The 25042-nt window shown below is 41.2% G+C and overlaps 2 protein-coding genes across 2 annotated transcripts in view; both read right to left on the bottom strand.

The window, feature by feature from the left end:
- Positions 1 to 17587, bottom strand: part of mansc1 (MANSC domain containing 1) — a 44527-nt gene extending 26940 nt beyond the window's left edge. Inside the window, exon 1 of the mRNA XM_051890803.1 lies at positions 17569 to 17587. The gene's annotated coding sequence lies outside the window, so the exon portion shown is untranslated. The remainder of the gene's footprint in view (positions 1 to 17568) is intronic.
- eps8a (epidermal growth factor receptor pathway substrate 8a) lies at positions 324 to 24607 on the bottom strand. The gene is given in 22 exon segments (XM_051890793.1): positions 324 to 1205; positions 3631 to 3763; positions 3953 to 4136; positions 4230 to 4336; positions 4338 to 4444; positions 6036 to 6176; positions 6257 to 6368; positions 7068 to 7099; positions 7184 to 7340; positions 8035 to 8183; positions 8258 to 8332; positions 8455 to 8543; positions 8633 to 8759; positions 9064 to 9137; positions 9240 to 9376; positions 9471 to 9553; positions 9670 to 9819; positions 9903 to 10064; positions 10142 to 10209; positions 11532 to 11593; positions 12506 to 12574; positions 24420 to 24607. Coding segments are annotated over 21 exon segments (2304 nt in total). The 5' UTR covers positions 12550 to 12574; positions 24420 to 24607; the 3' UTR covers positions 324 to 1094.
- Between the last annotated feature and the right edge of the window lie 435 nt (positions 24608 to 25042).

The following is a 25042-nucleotide window of genomic DNA, read 5'->3' as shown; positions in this document are numbered from 1 at the left end:
TCATATGAGTATGTGCGTGTAGTTTGTGTGTGTGTGCGTCTCATATGAGTATGTGCGTGTAGTTTGTGTGTGTGTGTGTCTCATATGAATGTGTGTAGTTTGTGTGTGTAGTGTGTGTGTGTGTAGTTTGTGTGTCTCATGAGTATGTTTGTGTAGTTTGTGTGTGTGTCTCATATGAGTATGTGCGTGTAGTTTGTGTGTGTGTGTCTCATATGAGTATGTGCGTGGTTTGTGTGTGTGTGCGTCTCATATGAGTATGTGCGTGTAGAAACCTGGTGATTGTGTAGGTGCTGTGATCTCTAATGATCTCATGATCACACAGGTCACATGATTCCATTTATTCTGCACACACACTTTATATTTACAGACTGAACGTGCGGCAAACAGAAACCATGAACCCACAGAGCGATTTGGCCAATCATCAGTCACGATACGGGACAAAGAGTGACGAGTCATCATGTGTCTGAGGTGTGATGTCATCATCGTCATCACTAGAACGAGACCGCAGGAGGATTTTGGCCCAAAATCTGTCAAACGTCCTTGTGAAACTCAAATAATTCAGATCTGACATTTATAAAGCTTCTCTTTTGGCAGTACAATTCAGTACAAAACAATCATGTACAGAAATATTATTATGCTCGTAAATAAAAAAAAAATCTACAAGTTTGACAGTCTTACCCATAATTCTCCCCGTACATTCAAAGCGGCTGATAAATAAGACGTCAGTAGTGAATAATAGATCAAATCAATATTTGGTCCAAATTCCAGCCAGTTGTGGGAATATTTAAAGTCTTCAGTTTTCTGTCCAAATATGATCATAGATATATGTGAATATTCTCAAGGCAGAACTGGATGGCACTAGACTACATACTGCTCTGATGTTCTGATGGGAACCTACGGAGAACGCTGCAGCAACGTTCACTTCTCTCTACAAAAAAAGCAAACTTCCTCATCACGCGTGTTCGTCTGCGTCCGAGCCGGTTCCGTTATCGGACGGGTCCAAGAGTTCTTGACGGCGGCGCATTATGGCTGCGAACTGAGCGCGCTCCGTGGCGTCCTGAAAAAGGTCAGAGGTGACAGAGGTGAGTGAGGGGTCAGTGGTTGCTCCCCTCGTCGAAGGACTCCACGCCGGAATCGCCCGCCGCCGCCGCCAGCTTCTCCTGCCGCCTCCTCATGATCTCCTGCAGCTCCGAGCCGGAGCTCCTCTGCAGACAGACGGAGGAACAGTGAGACTCTCACAAACATCTCAGCAAACACTCATTCAAACAAGCTGTGTGAAGATCAGTACCTCAAAACACCTGCGGCGTGATGGAGAGAGAGAGAGAGAGAGAGAGAGAGAGAGAGAGAGAGAGGAAGGGCAGAAATGAGCGCATGAGGACGAAGGTTCGGACGTGAGCGTGACATCAGCATCAGACGCTCTAAACTAAGATGGACGGGATTCTGGGAAAGCGTCTATTCCTGAAACTATGGCAGAAGCCACTAGACAACATCTAATCAAGTAAGATTCGGTACATGAGAATGTGTGACAGTTTCATCAGGAGACGGCTGCACCAGCTCTGAGTTACACTAGTCCTGAAGTAAATGTGCAAGTTACTGAATAATGCACCAGTAAAGGGGTCATGAACTGTGCTGTTTTATTGTTTTATAATGTTTCCTGGGCTGCACTTATAATGTCAGTATGATTTTTACATCATAAGTGGTCATAATTTAGAAATAAAAGGCATTTTCCTACCCTGATTTGAGCGCTCTGTTTTAAGGGGCGTGTCTGCTGTGAGACTTCAGTGTAAACGCCCACTGCTGTGATTGGCTGACATCTTTGCATATGAAATAGCTAATTATTACTCTCTCTTTTAGCACATTTTTACTATTACAGCTCAAGGTTAACTAATCGTGAAAAGTGTTGAATATAGCATTACATTCAGATTGTGGCATGGAAAGGTTGCATTTAGCAAAGAATCCACAGTGAAATGAACTGAATACAAATAAATAAAGCTCAACTGAGACATTCACACTGTTGAAAATAAATAATCATATTCCTGCATTAGGATCCTTTGAAAGGTGATGTTATTTTAGTCCTGTATCGCTCTTCTCTCCTCCTCATCTCACTAACACACCAGTGGGCGGGGCTAACACTGAAATAATGAAGTGGGCGTTGATTTCTTCTGCGGAGGCGGAGTTTCACCTATCTATAGGCACATTCCAGGACGATCTGTTATCTGGGCCTGGTTAAAAGCTGTTTTTGGACTAACAAGGATGTGAAGGATGTGTGACTGAAACTTACAGGATATTCATATATTACGATTAACTCTTCTAAAAGTTGATTTCTCAATTCATGACCACTTTAAACTCCATTGAAACTAAATCTATGTATAAACTAATTATGTATGGATAAGAGCAGGAGTAACAGCTGGAATAAAACAGCAGATTGACTGAATTACATTTTTTACATTTTTTAAATGTAGACAATTAATATTCAGTCGATTTAACTGAACTGACGCTTTAGGACGAGAATAAAATTCTGTAGAGCTGCTTTACAGCTGAAATTGAATTTGTTTCCAAATTGATGAATTGATCTGAATTGTATAAAGTGCTAAAGAAATAAATCTGACTTCTATAATTTCAAATACAGTTTCAGAAGGTTATTTGCATGTAAAAATCCCTGTTATGTTATTCATGATTATCATATTTCAATATAAATATATTTTTACAGTTAGTTATGTGAGGCGTGAAATCGACACCTCAGCGTTTCAATAACTTCTGCTGTCGGATCATTAAAGGTAATCTTATGACCTCCAATCTGCATTAATAAGTACAGAGTTAGTTATAAATGAACTAGTAGCTACTAAACCGCTAGTCTAGTGTGGTTTTTACGTTCCACTTTAAGATTCCAGCTAACAAATATATTCAAAGAATGATTTGCTAACAAGTTATGAAAACTATTTCTGAATGTTCTCTGAACGTTAAAAACGTCCAGTTTATTAAATGTTTAAAAAACGTTGTTTATTGATTATGTGAACGTTAAGGGAACCTCAATCCTCAAACACTATGGGAACGTTACTTTTGAATGTTCTCTGAACGTTCCGAAACATTCAAAAAACATCCAACTGAAAAGATGTATAAGTAATGTTTTTGTGCTAACGTTTTGAGAACATTATTAAAGATTATAAAACATTCTATTAATGTTACTGGAAGAACGTTTGTTCATAACATTGAGAGGACGTTCCCTGTTAGCTGGTGCAAACCGACCCAGACGTTCATGTGCGGTTCATGATGCGTTAAAAACTAAACCTGTCCAACAGAGAAAAGACGCCTCACTACGATGAACTAAAGTACCTTCAGAGGAACGTGGATTACATGTGAAGATCATGGGAGGGTCAGAAGAACACCTGCAGACAGTAAAAACACCACAGAAAAACCAAAGGAACACTTGCCAGAGCTGAGCAACAACCAGCTGTTTGATTCGAATCTGCTGTAGACGTCAATAAACACAATTATACTATGGAATCGTTACGGTGAATGCGATGTGATCCGGTCCGAGACGCTCGATGATGACACAGAAATATCAGCAGAAGAGTTTTAGAAGAATGAGGAGAGAAATAAAGGAGGGATGAAGTGAAGACGCTGACCCACCTCGAGAGCAGCCTTCTGGACGGTGAGCTGGCTGAAGACTCTGGCGCCGTCATCCGGACAGACGGTCTTCAGCTCGTCTTTGTTCAGAGAGAAGAGCTGAGCGCCGGTCAGGACACCCAGACTGTTGATCGTCCTGCAGAACAAACCAACAAACTTCATGGTTATCAAACAAACTGTACATCAAAAAGAGGAGGAAATATTGAGCGCAGGACATTTACTATTGGATGAGAACTTGCACTGACAAATTTCAGATCCGTATTGAATCTGGTTTGGATGTGTGTTCACTTGTTAGTATGGACATGTGTTAAACCGGTTCACTCACACGGCGCTGAAGCCTTTGACCTCCAGCCAGGCCTTCACCTCCTCCGGCGAGGAGTCGTACGTGATGTTGACCGCCGGCAGGCTGCTGGAGCGAGACGGAGCCTGGAACTTCTTCTGAGCGCTGCGGCCCAGAGTCAGTCTGTGCATCAGCTCGTCCTGAACCTCCTCCATGTTGGACTTCCGCCCTGAGAGACACAACAATCACGTAGAGTCATTACGTTCAGGCATCGGGCAGAGACTTCTATATAAAGAGTGTGTGTGAATGTGTGTGTGTGTACGGTTGGCTGGCGCGGGTCTCTCTCTCTGATGGTCTCTCATCGTCACGCTGTCGCTCTCGCTGGCGTCGGTGGCGTTTTGTTCGGCGCTGTCGGTGGGCGGAGCCACCTGGTGGTGGAGCGGCTGCGGGGGGCAGCGGGGCGGGAGGAGGAGGGGGCGTCGGTGTGGGCGGGGCTTCCGTCACCGTCGGCTTGGGCACATAATCTGACCGCTGCTTCTGTACGAGAGCCACACAAACATCACACTCAGACAACACTGACACTGCTGACATCAAGACCCCATGAAACCAGAACTGATGCACTTCCTGTTCAGACCGGACATCTGGGGGCGGGGCAAAGCGAAGGGCTTGTGCTTTTTGTAATTTTGTCATGATCACATGATGATGATGACGATGATGAAAATGAACTTTCATACTACATATTCTGCTGATATCATCTCTAAAACAACTCATGTATTTCATCAACGCTCGAATTCTGAACTGAATCGATCTGGATAATGACTCTATTGTCTTCTTAGAGCCTGCTTTATAGCTGAATGTGAATCTGTTTCATATCTGATGAAGTTTGTGTCATTGATTCTGTTTATTACTGTGAAGCTGCTTTGAAACGATCTGAAGAAATAAAGCTGATGACTCAATGATGAACTCAAAAAGACATCAAATCTGATTTTATGAGGTCTTTAAAGCACAGATCGACAGTAGTTCATAAATAACACTGATTTAATAATGTTGACCATCTACACAGACACATAATAAACACTGTATGTCACGTCCTGAAGACCAAAACATAATTTATCAGGAGTGTTTCACTGACTGTAGGGCAAATAATTCAGTTACCTCGTTTAACTCGCCCAGTAATTGCTTGAGAGAAAGAAAATGAAACATGAAAATGAAATTCAACACAACACACACACACACACACACACACACACACAGGGAGATAAACTGAACTAATGCAGGAAATCAAAACAAACTAAACGCGCACACACACACTCGTTTACTCACCTAGATGAGGTCATTCCATAGACTTGTTTTGTTTTATATGCAGCTCATTACAAATACTATAATCTAAACCTAACAAAAAGCATTTTTAAACTTTAGAGTGCTCCTGTTATACTATTTTAAAGGTTCCTAATGTTGTTTGTCGTCTCCTACAACAGGTTCACATGCATCTAAAGTCAAAAAACACTTTAATTTTCTCATAATATCCACTGCAGCATCAGCTCTTTTCTCTCAGTGTCTGAAACGGTTCGTTCGAAGATTTGGTCTCTCTAAACCCCGCCTTTCTGAGAGCTGCTCTGCTCTGATTGGTCAGAATCCAAACACTCATTATCATATCTGAATCTCAGCTCTTGATTCACAGTGATACGAACAGTAACATGGAATTACTGACGACTCGTTTCAGCAGTTCAGAATCACTTCTTTCTTTTAGGAGACAAAAACTGCATTTATCTGCACTTTGACCTTTTAAACTTTCACAAACAGCTCTATTACACACTGCATGAAAGGAATATTCGAAAAAGCATAATGGGGCACTAATAGGAGGTTTTGTACCCAAAATATGGTACAAACAAACACACTGTGAGATTAACTAACTAAACTAATGCAGGAAATCAAAACAAACTGAACACACACACACACACACACACTCGTTTACCTTAAACAACTCAAATTCCTTTTTTGGCATCATTAGCTTTAAGATTAACAGATGAAAACAAACAATGATTGTATGATGTGGCAAAACAAGTGGATGGAAGGAAAAAGTCAGTGAATCAGACATGAAGACAGAAGCGTGTGTGATGAGAGTCACCTGTATGGTGTGGCTGTAGATGGGCTCCCCGCGGCCCGTCATGTCCACCGCCCTGCTGATCTCCAGGATGTTGTTTGGCACGTATCCCGCAGCGCCCGCCCCGTTCCGCACCTTCCACCACTGCTTCCTGTCGTCCAGCACCTGATGACCAATCAGATCAACACGTCACAACACTGCACACGTGCACAGCTCGCTGACGTCACACCGTCACATGACCGTACCTCCACCACCTCGTCTTTGACCACGGACAGTTCAGTGTTGTTTCTGGCCACAAAGTCATATTTGGATTTGGCAAAGTTTCTCAGCTGGTTCCTGCTGTGAGCCTCCAGGTTTCTGGAGAGAAAATATCAATGAACCTCCACAAATGAGACAGAGTTACACTGTAAACAAATGATGTTCTTAATATTTCTGTCTTGTTTTCCAGGACAAATATCTAAACTTTCTTAAATCAAGATACATTTACTGAGAAGCAGAATGAATGAAGATATTAAGACTTGTTTTCTAAAAACATCTGCCAATGGAGTCAGAAAAGTAATATTGTTTTCCCTTTGAATTAAGAGATTTAAATATCAGTTGGTTTTGTTCTATTTATTCTAGTAAATGTATCTTGATTTAAGAATGAATTTGTGCTGGAAAACAAGACAAGATTACAGACGAAGCACATCTAAAACACACATTCGCTCTTTAAACGCTGAATCTACTGATGAATGGCGTTTTTGACCGCTGCCGCCGTGGAGGAGCGTCTCAGAGCTGGAGAAAGAGATGGGAAGAGAGTCTTTACTCCATCTGAAGACGGTTTAACAGACTGAGACAGTTCAGGTCAGAGCTGAGAGTTTATTAGAGAAACCCAGAAAGCCCCAGAACAGAAGTGTGAGCGGTGAGACGGTTCTCCAGGGCGCGCGGTGCGGTCGCTCATACCCAGGTGGGTTTTACCTATCTACATGACGGCTGACCGCTTGTTTAAAAGCAGCCACGGCCATGTCTGGCTCCAGCAGGTGCAAATGCTTGTAAGAATTGTTACTGTAGCCGTACCCGTCTGCGCAGGTGAAGTCCTGGACCACCGGCTGCTGTCGGGACAAAAAACACTTTCACTCCAACAAATCAAAAAAAGTCACACTGTGAGGTTTAAAGGAGAAAGTGCATCTCACGTGGTGCGGCGGTCTCTGAACCTCGGTTTGTGCCGCACTGAGCGTCTCCGCCAGCTGAGCCACATCCTGCTCACGCGACACCAGCACCGGCGGCTCCCAGCCATCCCGGAAACGCAGTATGTGTGGAGGAAACGGGTGATCCTTCGGCCACTCCAACCTCAAGACAAGATGAGTCACGTTTCTTCAGTGCTCTTCACAATCGTTTCAAAGCAGCGTTACAGAAAGTCATTCTGTCATGTCTGTCATGCCTCAAGTTTTAGAGCTGGATGATACATATCGATTAATCCTCTGAATTAGGTCTAGATATATTGAATTTATAGTGTTGTCTATCACATATCAGTGCTGCAGTGACGTTTTTTTCTATTAAGAGATTCAAATATCGGTTGTTTTTTTCTATTAAGAGATTTCAATATCGATCACTTTTTTATTCTATTATGTATAGGTCAGTTTTGTTCTATTAAGAACATGTGAAATGTTGATTTAATGATAGTAAGTCCTGTGTTTTTGTTCTATTAAGAGATTAAAATGCTGGTCGGTTTGTTCTAAGCGAGAGTCAGTGATTCTCAAAAAGTATTAATGAAACTATGATCGGTTGTTGCAGGTGAAAAGTCTGATGCTCGGACACACACCTAAACATTCAAAAGTAATTAAGAGATTTAGATAATAGTCGGTTCTGTTCTAAGCAAGAGTAATTCTCAAAAAGCATCAATGAAGAATCGTTTGGTTGTCTTATGAAAAAGCAACATGATTTTAGAGGAAGCGAGTACGATTTCACCCAGCAGACTGAACAAAATACTGTTCTTTACACACGTTCAGGACCACATGAGAGGAAGAGCATGACACTGCAGTACCTGCACTTGGTCCATCCGTCTCCCAGTGTGACCCACAGGTGTCTCTCCTCCGCAGAACCCGCCGCGTGCAGGAAGTCGATGGCTTCTCTGGTGAGGAGGGGAACGATGACACTTTTAGCCAGATCAACCCCTCCAGACATCTGGATCACCTGAGACACACAAACACAGGAACGTCAGCGTGACTAAACCGCTGTCCAGACGCACACACCATCAGAAGACGTACCAGTCTGAGCGGATTGAACAGGAAGTGAACCAGGTCCACAGCGCTGGGGTTCTGAATGTGGTTCTTCAACTTCCCCTGCAATGACAATCATCACATCACAGAGAATATAAATGAGATTCTCCTGCTAAAAATGAGTAAGTAAATTAGTGATGCACTGAAATTAGCCGTGACTTATACGACTGGTTGACGTCACTCACCAGCAGGTTGAAGGCATGTTTGAACTTCTGGAAACAGTCGACAAACTCGTCCTGAGACGGAGGTTTAGCTCTCAGCGTCAAAACTCCCTCTGATGAACGACACACACCAAACACACTCATGACACACTCGTGAGGAAGAAGAGGATCTGAGCGTATAATGTGATGAGGAAACGCTCACCTCCAGGTCCTTTCTTCTTGCTCTTCTTGGTTTTCTTGCGTTTGGAGAGGTCGTTAAAGGCCTCGGCAGCTTTCTGCAGTTTGGTGACGAAGTGTTCGATGTCGTCCAGAATGTGATTGAGGATTTGCTGTAACACACATCAGTATTAAAACTGCTTTAAAAAAAAAAAAAAAAAAAAATCACTATTTTTATCAGAAAAAAAAAACAGCATTGTTTCCCCAATTAGCTCCGCCTGTTTTTTTTTTGTTTTTTTTTATGAAATCATGCAAATACAGTTTCGTGGCCGTAAAAATGACTTATGCCCATTTTCTCAAGTCACCAGCCATTGGCAGGTGTGGCAAAAAGTTAGTTTTAGGCAGTGAACAGTGATGGACTTGTCTCATTGGCTGGCAGACAGGAACAGGAAGTTGCGTATCAGTAAAGACACTCACCACATCTCTGTCCACCTGCGCTGCGCTCATCTCAGCCGACCCGTCCAGCTCTGTGTACAGTCTCTGTGGATCATCTGATGACACACACACACACACACACACACACACACACACAAAGTGAGACTTGCTCTGGAATGGGAACGACAGACGCACTTCCTGTTTCATGATCCACTCACAGTCCTGCTGCTCATTGGTCCAGGCAGACCAACTGGCCACTCGGCTCTTGGCGTCCCCCTGATTGACAGCTCCTGGAGGCTGGGGGGCGGGGCCTCCTGGGGGAGGAGGGATGGTCCCGTCACTCTTCAGGATCATTCTGACGGAAACAGAGACACAGATGCTGCGTTACCGTGGCAACATCCATCATCATCACCATCATCATCAAAAGTCACGGCAGCTGCCGGTCTTACTTCAGCGCCTCCGGCCTCTTCTTGACTTTTCCACCCTTGTGATCGCTGACGGCGCTCTCGATGTCCATGTGGATTAAGTTGGCCTGAAGGAGTTGAAGCACACGGTCACACATGCGCATACATTTCGAAACTTGATTCACTGTGACTCAAATGATTCACTGATTCGAAACGAATGATTCACAGCTTCAGGAACGCTGACCTTGATGTCGTCGCACTGGAACAGGTGCAGGTCTGGTTTTCCCTGTCCGGACTCCTTACACACCAGCGCCAAGATGGAGTCGTAGCTGCAGGCGTTGATCACGGCCTGACAGTGCTGGATGGAGCCCAGAGGAAAGTTCTCCAGCTCGTTCTGAAACACACACACACACACACACACACGTGATCAGTCCACACGCGTGTTGCGCTCAGAGCTCTGGACGGGCGCTTCCGTACCTTGCTGTCGTTGTCGATGAGGCTGACGGCCTTCCCGTCCACCTGCAGGATCATGTCTTGTGTCCACACCTTCCCTTTGGCGTCCAGCAGACGCAGTTTCCGGATGCCGTCCTCGATGGTCAGCATGGCCTCTTTCCGGTCCATCACAAATGTGGTCAGATGCTGCCGGAGAAAATCACACGGAGCGTCTCAAACAGGGTTTGAAAGACAGTTAACATTCAGTAATATTAGCGTCTTACCTCCACATGATACTGCGACGTGTCCGTCAGGCTGTTGATGCTGTTTTTGGTGTAATTCTTCCTTTGCTCTGAGGAAACAGCAGATCGCATTATATCACATGACGTCACGATCACGTCCAGACGGAACCTGCAGACTGATTCTGATTCTGGAGATTAATCTGATGCCAGAAGCCTGAATCTGCTGCTACAGATTCCGTGTGGACATGAATACGTCAGATCACACGCGTGAGGAGATCATGATGCTGGAGACTAGATCTGTGTGTCTACAGACGGGATTGACACTGGTGTGTGTGTGAAGGGAGAGCTTAAGGAAACAGGAGACGTCTATAAAAGGGCACACACACACACACACACACACACACACACAGCTTCTACCTTTCTTTTTGTGTTTGGCGGAAGTGTGCAGGAAATACACTCCATCTGTTCCTGAGAGCGATGGTGCAGAGAAAACACACACACACACACAGTGAGTTTGGAAACTCATTTTGTCTCCCAAACGTTCTGACAAGGTTCTCTCAACGTTATGAACAAACGTTCTTCCAGTAACGGTAATAGAACGTTCGTTCAATGTTATCTGGTCTTTAATAATGTTCATATAACCAAGAAACAACGTTTTGAAAACATTTAAAAATCTGGACATTTTAAACGTTCAGAGAATGTTTTTGTAATTTAAAGACAGGAAAATGTTCTTAGATCATATTTTTTAGCTGGTCTCTCTGTGTGACTGACATGCAGTAAGTTTCTTCACTGTGACTTTTGACCTCTGCTGTGAAAGACACACACACACACACACACACACACACTTTCACACTTTCAAGAATACATCAAAATCATATTTCACCTTAAACTCAAGAGGAATTACGTTCTTAATAAAGCAAACAAACTCTGAACTGTGCCACTATTTTCATGACAATAAAAGACATTTTTCACCCAAATTTTGGTAATTGTAACAAACTATTTTGTTTGTTACAATTATCAAAATTTGGGTGGAAAATGTCTTTTATTGTCATGAAAATAGTAATATTTAGATTAGACTGTAAAGTGTTAATACATCATCATAATAATATTTGCTGGTTTTACTAAAAATCTTCACATTACAGTATTTTTGAGAATAACTGCATTGATCTGAATAATGACTCTAGTGTCTTTTAGAGCAGAATTCGTCTCATATCTGATTGATTCTGTTTATCACTGAAGCTCATAAAATACGAGCCAGATGAACGTCAACTATGAATCTTTCGTTCTAAAGAGCAAAACACTGAACGTCTTTCATGTTCTTAACATCACACAGTGATCAACACAATCCCATCATCCCTCTGGAGCGTGTCGTCATGGTGACGAAGCGTTTGAGCTACAGTTCCCTCAGCAGACAGCAGAGGGAGACACGTACCGTACAGAGCTTTACCACCGGAGGTTTTGGCAGGAACATCTGGAGACCGTGAGCCGTGACCGCTGAGAGAGAGAGAGAGAGAGAGAGAGAGTTAGTACACTCAAACTTTCTCTGCTCTACTTCTAGGAATGCAAGTGAATTAATAATCATTGTGACGCAAAATCTGACCTCAGCCATTAAAATGTGTGTGTGTGTGCGTGAGATTGTGAGTGTGTGTGAGTGAGTGTGTGTGAGAGTGTGTGTGTGTTTATGAGTGTGTGTGAGTGTGTGTGTGATATTGTGAGTGTGTGTGAGTGTGTGTGTGTGTGTGCGTGTGCGTGAGATTGTGAGTGTGTGTGATTATGAGTGTGTGCGAGTGTGTGTGTGTGTGTGAGATTGTGAGTGTGTGTGAGTGTGAGTGTGTGTGTGTGTGTGTGTGTGAGTGTGTGAGGAGTTAATGAGTAAAGTGGACACTTGATCTGTTTCAGTGTGTAAGTCACACTAATTGTGCGACAGATCAATAATGAATGTGTCCAATAGATCAGGATCAGAGGAAACATCAATAAAACATCAGAACGTTCTGACAAAGTTCTCTCAACGTTATGAACAAACGTTCTTCCTGTAACATTAATAGAACGTTCATTCAGAGTTATCCAGTCTTTCTCAAAATCATTTTTTCTGAAATGTTTCAGTTGGACGTTTTTTAAATGTTTCTACTTGTTTCAGAACGTTCAGAAAACGTTCTAAAGTAACGTTCACATAATGCTTGAAGAATGATGGAATGGAACGTTCATATAACCAAGAAAAAACCTTTACAAAACATTTAATAAACTGGACATTTTAAACGTTTTTAGAACATATTTTTGGTCAGTGGATTCATGTAAACCTGCTGAATCACTGGATCTCAGAGGCTGAGATGAACTCACTCGTCATTCTTTAGCTGTAATCATAAATATGTTCTTGTTATTGTTGTGAGTGAAGATTTGATGACGTACTTCATCTGTGAGGCCTGCGGCGTGACTCCGCTGTATCCGTTCATGTCTGGAGTTTACACACAGATCCTCCTGAAACACAGAAAACAGCATCAGTCACACACCAGTCTTTGATCGTCACATCTCATAATAGTCCCTCTGCGCCGGAGTTCAGGATGATGAACTCAATCACGGCTAATTATACACCGACGCCAGGAATCATGGGAGAGAGCTGTCAATCACAGAGACAGATTCATATCTCAATCACCTTCATCATCATCACACATCACATGACTGCAGTGACACTCTGAACTCTCGTTTCGTGGCGTTTCAGCGTCTGATGATGATGAAGAGTATCCGGTGTGACGCTGCAGGTTAATGATCAGACGCGAGTCGCTGCAGGTCTATAATTAGCCCAGCGTGGGCCGTTAACAGGTTAATCTGACTGATTGAGTAACGAGTGCGACTGACACAGAGTTAAACCATTGCAGAACCGCCAGCCTCGTCAATCATTGAGCTGAATGTCAACAGAGAGAGAGTGTGTGTGTGTGTGTTCTGACAGATGAACATGTGACCCGACCTCAAACCAGCGTCTCTGGATCAGGGTTTACAATCTTCAGATCCACACACACACACACACACACACACACACACACACACACACACACACACACTCACGTATGAATGTGAAGAGCTGAATGGAGAATCAGAATCAGGATCAGTAACAGGTCACAAGGTCAAACACTGATCCAGGACCAGCGACAGACAGAGAAAGATCCGGTTCAGCAGCTGCTGACAGTATGAATGATTGATCAGTGCGGTTTGATTCACTGATAGACTGAGACAAACAAACTGACTGAAATAAACCAACAAACACTGAAACACACATTCACACTGACAGATGATCTCGTTTACCTGCATTCACCATAATTAAACGTTTGGAATAATTACAGTTTTTAATGTTTCTGAACGCTGCATTTATTTGATCAAAAATGCAGTAAATAAACAGTGAAATATTATTCCAGTATAAATCAGCTGTTTTCTATGTGAATATATAGTAAAGTGTAATTTATATCCAGTAATCAAAGCTGAATTTTCAGCATCATTACTCCAGTCTTCAGTGTCACATGATCCTTCAGAAATCATTCTAATATGATGATTTGATGATCAAGAAACATTTATGATTATTATCAATGTTGAAAACAGGTTTAGATATCTGTGATTCCTTCAAAAACATAAAAAAATCTGAATTATTCCAAACTTTTGACTGTGTATAGTGTGTGAAAACGTGAACTCTGAATCTTTCTAAATGACTCTCAATCAGATTCAAATTCACACAGTGACGTAAGAACAACAGGCACGAATCAGTTCAGTTTGATAAATGACCAACAAACACAAAATCCAAACACATTCTCTTCCTTTGAAACGGATCGACTTGAGCCGCATCAATCCCAGTGATTCAGGAATCATCTGACCGATGAATCACCCAGCAAACAGAACAAACTCTCTCTCTCTCTCTCTCTCTCTCTCTCTCTTATGAACATACATGTGTACAAACACAGCAGTCGTACCTGTTCACAGCCTCGACATGAAGACGGCGTGACGCTCCATGTGTGTAACGGTGATGGTGTGGCTGCTTCTTCTCACTCTGGAATCTTTAAGAGGATTTGTAAGGAGCTTTACAAACTCACACAGGTCTGTGATTATCCACTTCAGTGCAAAGCATGCTGGGACACACGGATTCTGGAAAACTTCTTCGGTTTTGTTTCTCGGTCGCGTCCTGAACTAGAAGATCTGTACATGATCATAAAATAAATCTCTGTTGGTCTGTCGGCTTTAATTAGCACACGTCTAATGAAGTCTGATGAGTCACTCTGATCTGAGTGTGTGAAGCTCGACTGAATCGATTCACTGCTGGTTCATAGAAAAGCTTCAATCTCTGTTTGTTTTGTTAAAGTGTTTCTAAATCAGGACCTGCTAGTGATTCACATCACAAATGTGTTTTACCTTCATACACGTGAATCTGAACTTAATAACGACAACAAAAATAATAAATAAATAATAATAATAAAAAATAATAAAAATAAATGAAAAAATATATATACATAATACAAAATAAATAAAAATAAATAGCTAAACATAATAAAAAAATTATATATATATATATATATATATATAAAATAAAAATATAAATAAATATATATATAAAATAAAAAAATAAAAATAATTAGCTAAATATAATAAAATAAATATAAATTAAAAAATAAAATAAAAATATATTAAAAATAAAAAATATATTTACGTATTTTTTTTAAACAAACAATCAAGCTCAATAATATCTCTATTGTGTTTATGTGTCTGGCTGTGAATCCATACGCTGGACATTATTCCTCTTAAACATCATCCGGGCTTTAATCCCGTTATCTCTTCTGTTTGCGTCTCCAGGCCTGTATGTACCCAGAATCCTCAGCGCTCGCTGTCCTGATCCTATTAAACACAGCTATATTAAGATCTATATTAGCACTCTAAATACAACATATGAAACAACACAAAACCAGTTTCAGCCCTCGTCCAACAGCAACATGAGGTCAAAGGTGACTGAAAACCCTTTAAAACACACCGTCAGTCTTTACAAGCAGGACAAACTGTGACGCAGTAATCTGTCAAACCCGTCACGATCACCCCGAAATCACGAAGACAACTGTGAACAAACAATGACATTATCTGAATGCTATTAAAGTATAATATTACAGAATGTTGCTGTTCAAACGCAGCTAACAGAGAACGCTCTCTTAAAGTTATGAACAAACTTGTTTCAGAACGTTCAGAGAACGTTCAAAAATAACGTTCCCATAATGCCTGACGTTCTCAGTATTCAGTGCTTGATATAATAAAGTGTCAGTCTTACAGTGAGGAGGATGATGTTCATTCTGGTTCATCAGAGCTCTGTGTTTGTGTAGGAAGCGCTTTGAATTCTCTCGTCATCGTCTCTTCTGTGGGTTTGTGAAGAGAAGCGTGAAACTTTCCTCTGTTTAGACTTCATTTACAATCTGCTCACAATCCCAGCGAGGAGACGAGAGCGCTGGTGTATATGGAGAAGCTCGGCCGCCCCTCTCTCTCTCTCTCTCTCTGGAGCGATAACACGATTCAGCTGGAATTACTGCTTCTCCATCTCAGAAAACTCAAGCCAGTAATTAAGTCTCACAATAGAAGCTTTCCAGAAACGCCCAGCTATCAATCACATACCAACAAACACACACAACACCGTTTCAATAGTTTTTTGTCGGTCCAGTACAGTTTTGAACTGCTAAAGCTCAATCACATCATAACAGATTCATAAAACAATCAAACATTTCTGAAATGTGCTGCTGAAACTGCTCAAATCAGGAGCTTCAGCTGTTGCTGACGTTTGGTTGAAGGAAAGATTCAATGTCTCACTCAGAAATACAGTCACTTGTTTCGATCCTGAATGAATCAGTGTGTTTGAATGAATTGGTTGAATGAATGATTTAATGACTCACTCAAAGTGTTTTTGAGGGAATCAGTTCCGTGAATGATTCACCCATAAAGAAAGTAATTTGATTCATTCCTGAATGAATTAGTGTTTTTGAACACCGTTTTTGTTGAATAAATGAATCAATGACTTGCCTCAATTTAGAATAAATCAATGAGCTTGAATGAATCTGATGAATGTATGAATGAATGAATGATTCAAAGGCTCACTAATAAGACTAATAAATCACTTGTTTCATTCCTGAATGAATCAGTTTTTGAACAAACTAGATGATTGAATGATTCAATGACTCATTCATAAACAGTCACTTGTTTTGTACGTGGATGAATCAGTATTTTTAAACAATCAGTTGAATGAATGATTCAATGACTCGTTCATAAAGCATTTTTGAATAAATCAGTTGAATATGTCGGTATGACTTACTCATAAAGAAAGTCACTTGTTTCGTTCCTGAATTAATCAGTTTGAATGAATTTGTTGAATTAATGATGTAATGACTTACTCAAAGCATTCTGAAGGAATCAGTTCCATGAATAATTCAAGAAACAAACCAGTGTTTTGTAACAAATCCATTGAATGAATGATTCAAATGACTCACTTGATTTGGTCCTCAATGATACACATTGCTGAATGAATCGGTTGAATTAATGAATCAATGATGTGGTTCAATGGCCTGAACTAACTGTTCTGTCAAAAGACTGAGAAAAATTCTTCATATACGAGTCTACTCAAGCAAGATCATCACAATCCTCTGAATATTAACACAAAATCACAGCTGAAGGGTTTTTCCTCACTGATTAGAATCATATGACTCACTGAACTATAATCACATGTTCAATATCATAGGAGTCTTTCAGAATCAGTGTTATGGACTAACAAAAACACACACACTCTCACATACACTCTCACACACACTCTCACACACTCTCACACACTCTCACACACTCTCACACACTCTCACACTCTCTCACACACACTCTCACACACACTCTCACACACACTCTCACACACACTCTCTCACACTTTCTCTCACACTCTCTCACACTCTCTCACACACTCTCTCACACACACTCTCTCACACTCTCACACACTCTCACACACACTCTCACACACACTCTCACACACACTCTCACTCTCACACACACTCTCACACACACTCTCACACACACTCTCACACACACTCTCACTCTCACACACACTCTCACACACACTCTCACACACACACTCTCACACACACTCTAACACACACTCTCACACACACTCTCACACACACTCTCACACACACACTCTCACACACACACTCTCACACACACACTCTCACACACACACTCTCACACACACTCTCACACACACACTCTCACACACACTCACACACACTCTCACTCTCACACACACTCTCACACACACTCTCACACACACTCTCACACACACTCTCACACACACTCTCACACACACTCTCACACACACTCTCACTCTCACACACACTCTCACACACACACACTCTCACACACTCTCACACACACTCTCACACACACTCTCACACACACTCTCACACACACTCTCACACACACTCTCACACACACACACTCTCACACACACACACTCTCACACACACACTCTCACACACTCTCTCACACACACTCTCTCACACACACTCTCTCACACACACTCTCTCACACACTCTCACACACACTCTCTCATACACACTCTCTCACACACTCTCTCACACACTCTCACACACTCTCACACACACTCTCACACACACACTCTCTCACACACTCTCACACACACTCTCTCACACACACTCTCTCACACACTCTCTCACACACACTCTCACACACACTCTCACACACACTCTCACACACACTCTCACACACAGGCCTGAAGGTTAAAGGTCATCAGCTCTGTGTTTACATTTACTGGCTAATCTACTTCCTGCTTTCCCGTTCCGCCCAGAGGGAAATTACATCATCAACATGAGGATCACCCAGTTAACAGAGAACGTTCTGGCAAGGTTCTCTCAAAGTTATGGACAAACGTTCTTCCAGTAACATTAATAGAACGTTCGTTCAATGTTATCTGGTCTTTAATAATGTTCTGTTTCAAATATGAAGCAGAAACAGGATCAGTGATTCCGTTCAGATCTGATGGGAATTTCTGCCTCCAGTTTAATCATGTAATTAAAGAGCCGAACTGGACACGAATAAACCAGCAAAAGATTTACACACACACGCAGCACGAGAGACCCTGATCACATGAGCTGTGTCACCATGGCAACCAGCAAACTGGAAGTTCACGGACAGTAAAAGAGAGAGAGAGACAGAAAGGATTCTGGGTAGAAACAGCAGAAAAAGTTTCCCAGAAATCCAGTGGCGCATATCTGTGATGTTCAGACGGATGAATCATTACAGTGGCGCTGCGATCACACCTCCAGAGCAAACACTGACGATCACTGCTGCTTAAATCTCTTTTAATGAAGATTTCTGTTAGTTAATCACAGTTAACACTTATTAGTGCATTCCACCTACAGCTGGAGCTCGAGAACCGCAGGAAACAAAACAAGGCCAAACACGATTAGATTACTGGAGCTGCGGACTACAGTAAACACACCAGTGTGTGTGTGTGTGTGTGTGTGTGTGTGTGTGTGTGTGTGTGTGTGTGTGTGTGAGATGTTACCAAACCAACCAATTCAAAATATTAACTAACAAACTATAAAAGCATGTGTCAGTGAGATGAGGAGAAGTTCAGAGTCACTGATAGAGGCTTTATTTGAACACTATTTTCCAGGTTCACTATCAAACAGATAAATAAACAAATAAACCCATCGATCGATCGGTCCTGAGGAACGGCAGAGTAACAAGAGCAGGAGGAACCAGAACCTTCTGACCTCTACGACCTTCAGGAACCCGATCTGGCCGCACCCACAGCCTGAGGCCACACCCCTCACACGCGTCACATGACACAGATCAAACACACACTCCTCTGATTCCACAGCAACAAAACAAACTACAAAAACACACACTTATCCTTTAAAAGGAACTTTACAATGTGAAAAATTAAAAGGTTTTTTTTATGAATCTTGACATGATGGTCATAAACACACCCACACAGATGAATAATTCATAAACATAATTATGATTAATGTTCATTTTAAGTGTTCATCTTAATTCATGTTAAGTATTTATTTTTTAGAATTTAAAGATATAACAACATAATTAATCTTTTTTTTTTCCAATTGAGGTGAGTGTGTGTTTGTGCTCAATGATCCAGAAGTGTTTGTGACAGTAAAGAAGAACACACAGTTACAGCACTCTCACACACACACACACACACACACACACACACACACACACTCTCACTCACTCTTGACCAGCAGCACAAGGTCGTTTCACCCAGAACACGGTGAACACAGGCAGGAGTCGCTCATGTTCCTGATGAACTCTACACATCTTGTTTGTTTTGCTGTCAGTCTGATAGAGAGCAGTACGATCTGACGCAGATCAGTTAATGCCCACTAATGCCAACACCTGTTTACACTGAAACACAACGTCATTTCATTGTCATGAGCTGATATGATAATAAGAGCCCAGACATACACAACATGAGCAAAGTAACACAGATGTATCTCAGATGCTTTTGCCCTGATTGTCCGCTCGTATACAGGAAGTAAGAGAAACCGGATTCATTGTGCTCTGAGGTCGACGGCCACACAGAGAGCAGCTGAGCTATGAATAGAGACAATAAAGGACGTTATGACTTTGTAGATAAGGCAGAAGGAAACGCTCAATGGAGGAGCGTTTGGCCAGACTGGTTTGAGTTGATCAGAAGCACACAACAACAGCTCGACCTGTGACGACACATCGGAATCTCACAGATATCAGAGGAGCTTCACTCTGGGACAAGCCGAGCCGTTTTCTGGAATAAAACGTGACCTTCTGGAACTGAAGTGCGCAGAAACTTGAGTTAATGATCGTAAACTGAAGTTTTCTCAGCTCTAATGAGAAGATGACGCTTGAAACACTGCAGTTTCTAAGTCAAGTCACGTTTATTTCAATAGCGAAGACTGTTTTAAAGCAGCTTCACAGTATTATTCAATATGCAAACTTCATCATATAGGAGACTAATATGCACATGAATGTATGGTGATTAATAGATCTGAACTGAGTAAAACAATCCGAGACTCCAGAGAGCCGCACGATTTTCCTCCAGAAATACTCCAGAGACTCCAGCCTCCGCCAAACAACTTCTCCATCGGCACTGCTATTACCCAGAGTTCTCAGCAGCAAACGGGAGTGCGTCAATCACTCCTGAAAAATCTGTGTGATACCAAACCCCCCGGCGTTAAACGCCATAACGAGCTGCCAAAGAAATGGTTATAGAATACAGCTGGTGTCACTACAGAACAACACAAACATCCAGAAATACTCCAGCCTGAATCACGGGCCTCGGGCCAGCAGAGGTTTCACATGCATTCTCAAGTCCCAGATGAGGAACGGCAGTCACAGCTGTGCCCTGCTGTTTTTAACCTCTCAGAAATGTCTTAAGTTCTGCTCTTTCTACCATAATAGAGCAAAAGTCTTTCCATAACACTGAAAGATGTTGATGATGTGATTTGGCAGCACAGAGCGGTTCAGCACATCAGAGAAGCCTCACGTTTAGGTCAGAGCTCCTCTGTGAAAACTCACCCCTGAAATACTCCAGGACCAGCTGAAGATAACCCCACAGCTCAATGAAATTAATGGAAACATTAGCGGTTATGTAACATGGCTCCATATTTAACCCTGTGGCACTGGGACCTGTACTGCTCATAACACCAATTACTGAAACTCACTGGAGACTCCATCTTACAGAGCGTCCCTATTAAGAGCCGTTAACCATTTACTACCCTACACAGAACCACCTCAGACCAGTGCGTCTCAGAGTCCAGAGGATTAACACTGAAGGGTCAGAAAGTGCAAAATCATCATTCTTCTATACAGACAATAATGGACAGCAGCAATGTGTTTGTAAGTCTGATCTCAGCAGAGATATAAAAATAACTGCAGTGATGTTAATGAAGTCTGATCTCAGCAGAGATATAAACATAACTGCAGTGATGTTAATGAAGTCTGATCTCAGCAGAGATATAAACATAACTGCAGTGATGTTAATGAAGTCTGATCTCAGCAGAGATATAAACATAACTGCAGTGATGTGTTAATGAAGTCTGATCTCAGCAGCGATAAAAACATAACTGCAGTGATGTTAATGAAGTCTGATCTCAGCAGAGATATAAACATAACTGCAGTGATGTATTAATGAAGTCTGATCTCAGCAGAGATATAAACATAACTGCAGTGATGTGTTAATGAAGTCTGATCTCAGCAGAGATATAAACATAACTGCAGTGATGTTAATGAAGTCTGATCTCAGCAGAGATATAAACATAACTGCAGTGATGTGTTAATGAAGTCTGATCTCAGTAGAGATATAAACATAACTGCAGTGATGTTAATGAAGTCTGATCTCAGCAGAGATATAAACATAACTGCAGTGATGTATTAATGAAGTCTGATCTCAGCAGAGATATAAACATAACTGCAGTGATGTTAATGAAGTCTGATCTCAGCAGAGATATAAACATAACTGCAGTGATGTGTTAATGAAGTCTGATCTCAGTAGAGATATAAACATAACTGCAGTGATGTTAATGAAGTCTGATCTCAGCAGCGATAAAAACATAACTGCAGTGATGTTAATGAAGTCTGATCTCAGCAGAGATATAAACATAACTGCAGTGATGTGTTAATGAAGTCTGATCTCAGCAGAGATATAAACATAACTGCAGTGATGTATTAATGAAGTCTGATCTCAGCAGAGATATAAACATAACTGCAGTGATGTGTTAATGAAGTCTGATCTCAGTAGAGATATAAACATAACTGCAGTGATGTGTTAATGAAGTCTGATCTCAGCAGCGATAAAAACATAACTGCAGTGATGTTAATGAAGTCTGATCTCAGCAGAGATATAAACATAACTGCAGTGATGTGTTAATGAAGTCTGATCTCAGTAGAGATATAAACATAACTGCAGTGATGTATTAATGAAGTCTGATCTCAGCAGAGATATAAACATAACTGCAGTGATGTTAATGAAGTCTGATCTCAGCAGAGATATAAACATAACTGCAGTGATGTGTTAATGAAGTCTGATCTCAGTAGAGATATAAACATAACTGCAGTGATGTTAATGAAGTCTGATCTCAGCAGCGATAAAAACATAACTGCAGTGATGTATTAATGAAGTCTGATCTCAGCAGAGATATAAACATAACTGCAGTGATGTGTTAATGAAGTCTGATCTCAGTAGAGATATAAACATAACTGCAGTGATGTGTTAATGAAGTCTGATCTCAGCAGCGATAAAAACATAACTGCAGTGATGTTAATGAAGTCTGATCTCAGCAGCGATAAAAACATAACTGCAGTGATGTTAATGAAGTCTGATCTCAGTAGAGATATAAACATAACTGCAGTGATGTGTTAATGAAGTCTGATCTCAGCAGCGATAAAAACATAACTGCAGTGATGTTAATGAAGTCTGATCTCAGCAGAGATATAAACATAACTGCAGTGATGTGTTAATGAAGTCTGATCTCAGCAGAGATATAAACATAACTGCAGTGATGTGTTAATGAAGTCTGATCTCAGCAGAGATATAAACATAACTGCAGTGATGTGTTAATGAAGTCTGATCTCAGTAGAGATATAAACATAACTGCAGTGATGTATTAATGAAGTCTGATCTCAGCAGAGATATAAACATAACTGCAGTGATGTTAATGAAGTCTGATCTCAGCAGAGATATAAACATAACTGCAGTGATGTGTTAATGAAGTCTGATCTCAGTAGAGATATAAACATAACTGCAGTGATGTTAATGAAGTCTGATCTCAGCAGCGATAAAAACATAACTGCAGTGATGTTAATGAAGTCTGATCTCAGCAGAGATATAAACATAACTGCAGTGATGTTAATGAAGTCTGATCTCAGCAGCGATAAAAACATAACTGCAGTGATGTTAATGAAGTCTGATCTCAGCAGCGATAAAAACATAACTGCAGTGATGTTAATGAAGTCTGATCTCAGCAGAGATATAAACATAACTGCAGTGATGTTAATGAAGTCTGATCTCAGCAGCGATAAAAACATAACTGCAGTGATGTTAATGAAGTCTGATCTCAGCAGCGATAAAAACATAACTGCAGTGATGTTAATGAAGTCTGATCTCAGCAGAGATATAAACATAACTGCAGTGATGTATTAATGAAGTCTGATCTCAGCAGCGATAAAAACATAACTGCAGTGATGTATTAATGAAGTCTGATCTCAGTAGAGATATAAACATAACTGCAGTGATGTATTAATGAAGTCTGATCTCAGCAGAGATATAAACATAACTGCAGTGATGTTAATGAAGTCTGATCTCAGCAGAGATATAAACATAACTGCAGTGATGTGTTAATGAAGTCTGATCTCAGTAGAGATATAAACATAACTGCAGTGATGTTAATGAAGTCTGATCTCAGCAGCGATAAAAACATAACTGCAGTGATGTTAATGAAGTCTGATCTCAGCAGAGATATAAACATAACTGCAGTGATGTTAATGAAGTCTGATCTCAGCAGCGATAAAAACATAACTGCAGTGATGTTAATGAAGTCTGATCTCAGCAGCGATAAAAACATAACTGCAGTGATGTTAATGAAGTCTGATCTCAGCAGAGATATAAACATAACTGCAGTGATGTTAATGAAGTCTGATCTCAGCAGCGATAAAAACATAACTGCAGTGATGTTAATGAAGTCTGATCTCAGCAGCGATAAAAACATAACTGCAGTGATGTTAATGAAGTCTGATCTCAGCAGAGATATAAACATAACTGCAGTGATGTGTTAATGAAGTCTGATCTCAGCAGAGATATAAACATAACTGCAGTGATGTATTAATGAAGTCTGATCTCAGTAGAGATATAAACATAACTGCAGTGATGTTAATGAAGTCTGATCTCAGCAGCGATAAAAACATAACTGCAGTGATGTTAATGAAGTCTGATTTCAGCAGCGATATTAATGCACTAATATTAATGCATGAATTGAGAAGCGGACACAGGCGCGTGCTGGTACCTGCGCGTGACGGGCTCTGCCATGGCAACCGGGACAGTATTTACCGCGCGCAGCCATTAAACCAGCAAACTGAACATGACCGTGATCAGCACACAAAATAAACACAATAATAAACACAGCCATGGGGACGAATGAGCTGTTACTTGCGTTTAAAGGGAATAAATGTACAAACACCGCCAGTACACAATCTACAATTCACAAATACAAGTGTGTGTGTGTGTGTGTGTGTGTGTGTGTGCGGTGTGTAACACACTCACCTGTTTCTGTGTTTCTCCTCGCTTTTACCGCATGACAGAAGCACAAACACACACGGCTCGTCGGGTGACGGTGACTGTCAGTGAGTTTCTCGGTTTAATGACAAAATGAACAGCCGCTTTTGTGAGTTTGACTCGCGCTCCGCCTCACCGACACCCGCGCGCGACCCGCCAGCGCCTCCACGCGCGCACACGCGTCATCACACCTGAGCGCGCAGGTGAACATTCAAATTAATAACAGCTCTATCTATCTATCTATCTATCTATCTATCTATCTATCTGTCGATCTGTATGTCTATATATATGATAATAATAATAATGACTAATTATTACATTATTAATGACTTAATAATGCAGTTTCAAATAAAGCAAAGGTCAAACATATTCTCAGCATTCACAACACCAGCTGAAATATGAAACCATATTAATTTCAAACACTGAAGTCGTCTGATGGTGAAGTTGATCTATTATTTGGGTATTTCAAACAGAGCAGAACAAAAGATCTGTTTAACTGTGACCTGTAGTCCATTTATATATTTATATTTAATATTTTAAAAGCTGTCAGGGATTCTCTCAAAGTTATGAACAAGCGTTCTTCCAGTAACGTTAATAGAACATTCATTTAA

The sequence above is a fragment of the Ctenopharyngodon idella genome, chromosome 4 (genome assembly GCF_019924925.1).
Source record: "Ctenopharyngodon idella isolate HZGC_01 chromosome 4, HZGC01, whole genome shotgun sequence".
Taxonomy (NCBI): Eukaryota; Metazoa; Chordata; class Actinopteri; order Cypriniformes; family Xenocyprididae; genus Ctenopharyngodon; species Ctenopharyngodon idella.
The sequence above is the reverse complement of the archived record's forward strand: the minus strand, read 5'-3'. Positions and strand labels throughout refer to the sequence as shown.